Source organism: Octodon degus, unplaced genomic scaffold (genome assembly GCF_000260255.1).
Source record: "Octodon degus isolate 3935 unplaced genomic scaffold, OctDeg1.0 scaffold00014, whole genome shotgun sequence".
Lineage (NCBI taxonomy): Eukaryota > Metazoa > Chordata > Mammalia > Rodentia > Octodontidae > Octodon > Octodon degus.
The window spans coordinates 21877836-21882355 of record NW_004524590.1 but is presented as its reverse complement, the minus strand read 5'-3'; the positions used below and the strand labels follow the sequence as shown (position 1 = coordinate 21882355).

Sequence of the window (4520 nt, the reverse complement as noted above, 5' to 3'; positions counted from 1 at the left end):
CTTAAACTTGTTAACTGAGTTGATTTGTTTCTTCAGTGCATTTTGTGCAGCTGAAATGGAGGGGAATGTGGCTAAGACAGTGCACTAGATCAGACTTATAGCGATTCTCCTGTTTACAGCCTCCCAAGTGCTGGGATTACAGGTGAGTGCCACCACATCCAGTCTCAATCACTGTCTCAGTGTGCCCTGGGGGCAGGGCTGGCACGGCAGGCCTGGGGATCTTGATCTGCTCTTGATGGGGCCAGTGCTAACAGACAGAAAGCAGCTGGCAAGGCAGCATGTTACCTTAGACCTGGCCAACTTGGTGCCCTCAAACTCATCAATGGAAATATGATGTCTTGTGACAAAACTAGGAGGTCAAAGAACTGCCTTCCATACCTGTTGGCCTGGAATGTGTCCATGCATAACAGCAGGAGGGTTGTACTGCAGTGGCTGGCCCAGTAATGGATACCTGGCATCTCCTGGAAGTGCATAAAGGACAATTTTCTTTCCTTAGTTATTGTGGGGGGTGATAGAACGCTCCTGTTATATTTTCCCTTATTTGGGCAAGAAGTGCTGCAGCACCAATCCCTGCTTGCCTCGACATCTTCCTGTGGTCCTGGACCTCCACTACCAATCCACAACTAGTCCCACCCAACTGCTTCCACTAGACAGCTATTTAGACCCCGCTCACTTCCTCAATAAACGAGACTTGATCAGAAAGCCTGTCTTGTCTCCGTCTCTTGTGTCTCTTGCCCTGTCTTGTTCATCCCTGTTCCTCCTCCAGGTCATTACTCCACGTCTTGACTCGCGGGCCGAGTCAAGTTATAATGTACTTCCCAGAATTTTCTAAATTGCTTAAAAACAAGATGAGCAGGGGAGACAGGTTTGGCAGAATAAAACTTACATAGGTGATCTATTTTTTAAATGAAAAATTTGTATATATTCTTTAAAGAGCTATGTACAGTGAGTTTCTGAAAGGATTAAGACTAGAAATAATTATCATGAAGGTGAGGGATGGAAATTTGGTGGACAATTACGTATACTTTTAGAACTACTTGTTTCTTTGAACCATGTGAATTATATACTCAATTAATGTAAAAAATCAGATGAAAATGAAATAAAAAAAGTGGAAGTACAGAAGAATGTTATGATACTAAATTCTAACATCTCACATAAAATCTACCAAAAGAACTAATGTTTATCTATCCACTAGAGATGCTGATATTCACATTCTTTTATGATGATTAAAAATTTACATTTCAGGGGACGGCAAGAACTCTGCATAATTGTGTCCCTCAGACCTCAATTTCCCACATATAATGTTGCTGTGAGCACGATGCAGAGTACTAACTACAATTCAATCACAGCAAGCTATCGGGACCTGTCATTTGCCATATATATTTTTATAGTTTTAACCTATATATTTATGTTCTAGATATTCTTAATTTCTCTTTAAATGAAAATTTACATTTATAAGTTATTTATAGCCTGTCTCCACTTGATAGATTTAGGCCATGTCCAGTTTGGGCTCTAATAAAATAAGGTTGTTACACAATTTCTTGCACAACCATATCTTGACATGTTTCCACTTTTCTTTCACTGCGAAATGGTATTGCTAAGTCATATGGCAAGTGATTACCTGTCTAATAAGAAGCTGCCAAAATTTTCCCAAAGTGGTTTTATTATTTTATTATTTCACTATCAATGTGTTAAAATTTTTTTTTTTTTTTTTTTTTAATGTATTTGGTACAGGGTCTACAGGGTCTCACTACATAGATTGGACTCAGTGATTGTCCTGTTTTCAGCTTCCCAAGTGCTAGGATTACAGGTGTGTGCCACAATGCCCAGTCTCGATTTCCCTCTTAGTACACCCCGAGGGTGGGGATGGCAGGCCACTCCGGGGATTGAACCCTGGTCACTGCACTCTGCCTAAGCAGGTGCTTTAGTCTGCTGAGCTATCTGGCCAGCCCTAGAATTTTAGATTTTCTTCACCTGCTTCTGTCAGTCTTTGACTATCGCCATCACAGTGAGTCAGAAGTGGTACTTCACTCTGGTTTTAGTTTTTCTAATGATTAACAATGCTGAGTATTCTTCCTGGGGCTCTTGCTTATCTTCTGAAATGTCTATTTAACTTGTTTTTCAATATCACTAACCATATTGTGACTATTTGCCCCCTTAATAAGTCTTTAAGACTTTTTTTGTCTTTCTGAGACAGGGTCTCACTTTCAGTTCAGGTGGCCTTGAGCTCACTTTATAGCCCAGTCTGGTCTCAAACTCACAATGATCCTCCTGTCTCAGCCTCCTGAGTGCTGGGATCACAGACATACACCACCACACCCGGATTGAAGATATAATTTTTTTTTTTTTTTTGGGTAGCAGAACCAGGAATTGAACTCAGGCCCCTGCTCTTGCTAGGCAAGTGCTTATTTTACTGAGCCATCTCCCTGGCCCCGAAGACATGATTTTTAAACAGCTGCACAGTATTCTTGTCTTTGTATGGCTATTACTATATTCCCCATTGATGGACATTTGGGCTGCTTTTTTTTTTTCTATAGGATAAACTATGTTCATTAGCCTTAGGGTAAATTCTAGGAAATAAAGTGAAGACTTTCCCTATTAGCTTATAATCATTTGTGTGCATGTGTTTTTCTCACATGCAGACAGACTCATGGTAAAGACTTTTCCATATTTTTATACACCAGAAGCACAGTATGCCCTCAATAAATGTTTGTTGAATGAGTTCTGGAATAAAGTTGAGGAATGGAATATAAATACTGAAATAATAGTATTAGCAACAAAACATTAAGATCAGGAAGAACATATGAGAAAATGTAGTTCTATGGGAAACTGAAAGGTAGTAGTATCCAGATTAAACTCCCCGGGACTGGGGATGGATGTCTTACAATCCTCTGAAGTTGTGCCGAGCTCTGTATGTACTTACCCTGCCCAGTGATGAAAGGTCTAGAAAACTGGGGCATGATGGAAAGCGGTGGTCCAGAGGGGCGTATGGTTTTCAGGGTGGATAGCTGAGCTGGTGCCGGTGATTGAGCTGGTGAAATAATGGGACTGCTGAGTTGAGGGCTGTGCTGCAATCACAATATGTTGGGGAAAAAGAGATCAGCATAAGGGCAGGGCTTTAAAAATTTTTCTTTTGGACCAAAAATATGCTTTCACTATGCTGAGGATTGAAACTAGGTCCCATGCATCTAGGCAAGTGCTCTACCACTGAGTAACATCCTTAGTCCAATAAAACTTTGAATTGTTTCTCAAAATAAGTATGTACTTGTTATAAAAATTAAACATTACAGAAATATATAATCTCTAACTCCCTAAGATAAGCACTAACGTTTCTGTACATGTGCATTCACAGGCCCACTTTTCATGACAGTAGGAATAGACTATACTATTTATTTTTGAAATCTGCTTTGTACCTTGGCATTAATATTGATATTTTACAAGATAAAGAAAATCTCATTCTTTCTTCTCGATAGTAAATATTTAAAATTTCATTTTAGAGTAGCATCAAAGCTAGGCATGGCGGCACACAGGGGTCCCTCACTTACTGGGGAGGTTATGTTCCAGACACTCCCATGACAAGTGAAAATCAGTGAGGTAGTGACGTTATATTTATTTTAGTATTTATATATATATATATTTTAAGGCTGTGTAAACCCTACACTCTTATAAACCTTTCCCACATCTTTAAAAACACTTCTAATGTTCTTAATCATTCTCTAAACTCATAAAGCTATGTAATTTAACAACATATGTATACTATACAGTACCGCAAAATCTCATGATATGGCAAAAAATCTGCAATAAATAATTTAGATTAATATTTTTTGAAAACCTGCAAAACAGTGATTCTTCAAAAGTTAAACCATGTAATAGTGAGGGACTGCTATAATCCCAGCAATCAGGAGGCTGAGGCAGGAGGATTGTTGTGAGTTTAAGACCAGCCTGGGCTACCAAGTGAGCATAAGGCCAGCCTGAACTGAATGGCAAGACACTGTATGAAAGAGACGATAAAACAAAACAAAACTGGTGTTAACACTTTACTCCATATTTATAGTCAGGCATCGTTAACAATGTGGATGATCCTGAAAAATGTGTTATCAAGGTTCTTGAATTGTACTTACACAGACTAAGACGGCTACAATGTCACTAGATGATAGACATTTTCCCCCTCCATGTTCATCTTTTTTTCGGGGGGAGTGTTGGTGCTGGGAATTGAAACCCAGGGCTTTGCTTATGCAAAGCAAATATTCTATCATAAGGCACATTCCCAGGTACACACATTTTTTTTTTCTGAAATAATTTATAAATGGGCTGTAAACATATACCACTTTATCCCCAAATTAATGTCTATCCCTAAGGAGATTTGTCAAGTGTCATACTCATGTCCTTTTATTTTGTTACTAATATCCTTTTTTTTTAAATTGTGTATTTAGGGGCCAGGGAGATGGCTCAGTGGAATAAGCGCTTCCCTGGCAAGCACAAGGGCCTGAATTCAAGCCCCAAGTTCCAGAAAAAAAAAA

The 4520-nt window shown here is 39.1% G+C and overlaps 1 protein-coding gene across 1 annotated transcript in view; it reads right to left on the bottom strand.

The window, feature by feature from the left end:
- R3hdm1 (R3H domain containing 1) overlaps window positions 1–4520 on the bottom strand; it is a 213253-nt gene that overhangs the window by 11329 nt on the left and 197404 nt on the right. Inside the window, exons 25-26 of the mRNA XM_023709688.1 lie at window positions 2924–3068; window positions 379–461 (exon numbers count right to left, since the gene is read on the bottom strand). Coding sequence (XP_023565456.1) covers window positions 379–461; window positions 2924–3068 — 228 coding nt within the window. The remainder of the gene's footprint in view (window positions 1–378; window positions 462–2923; window positions 3069–4520) is intronic.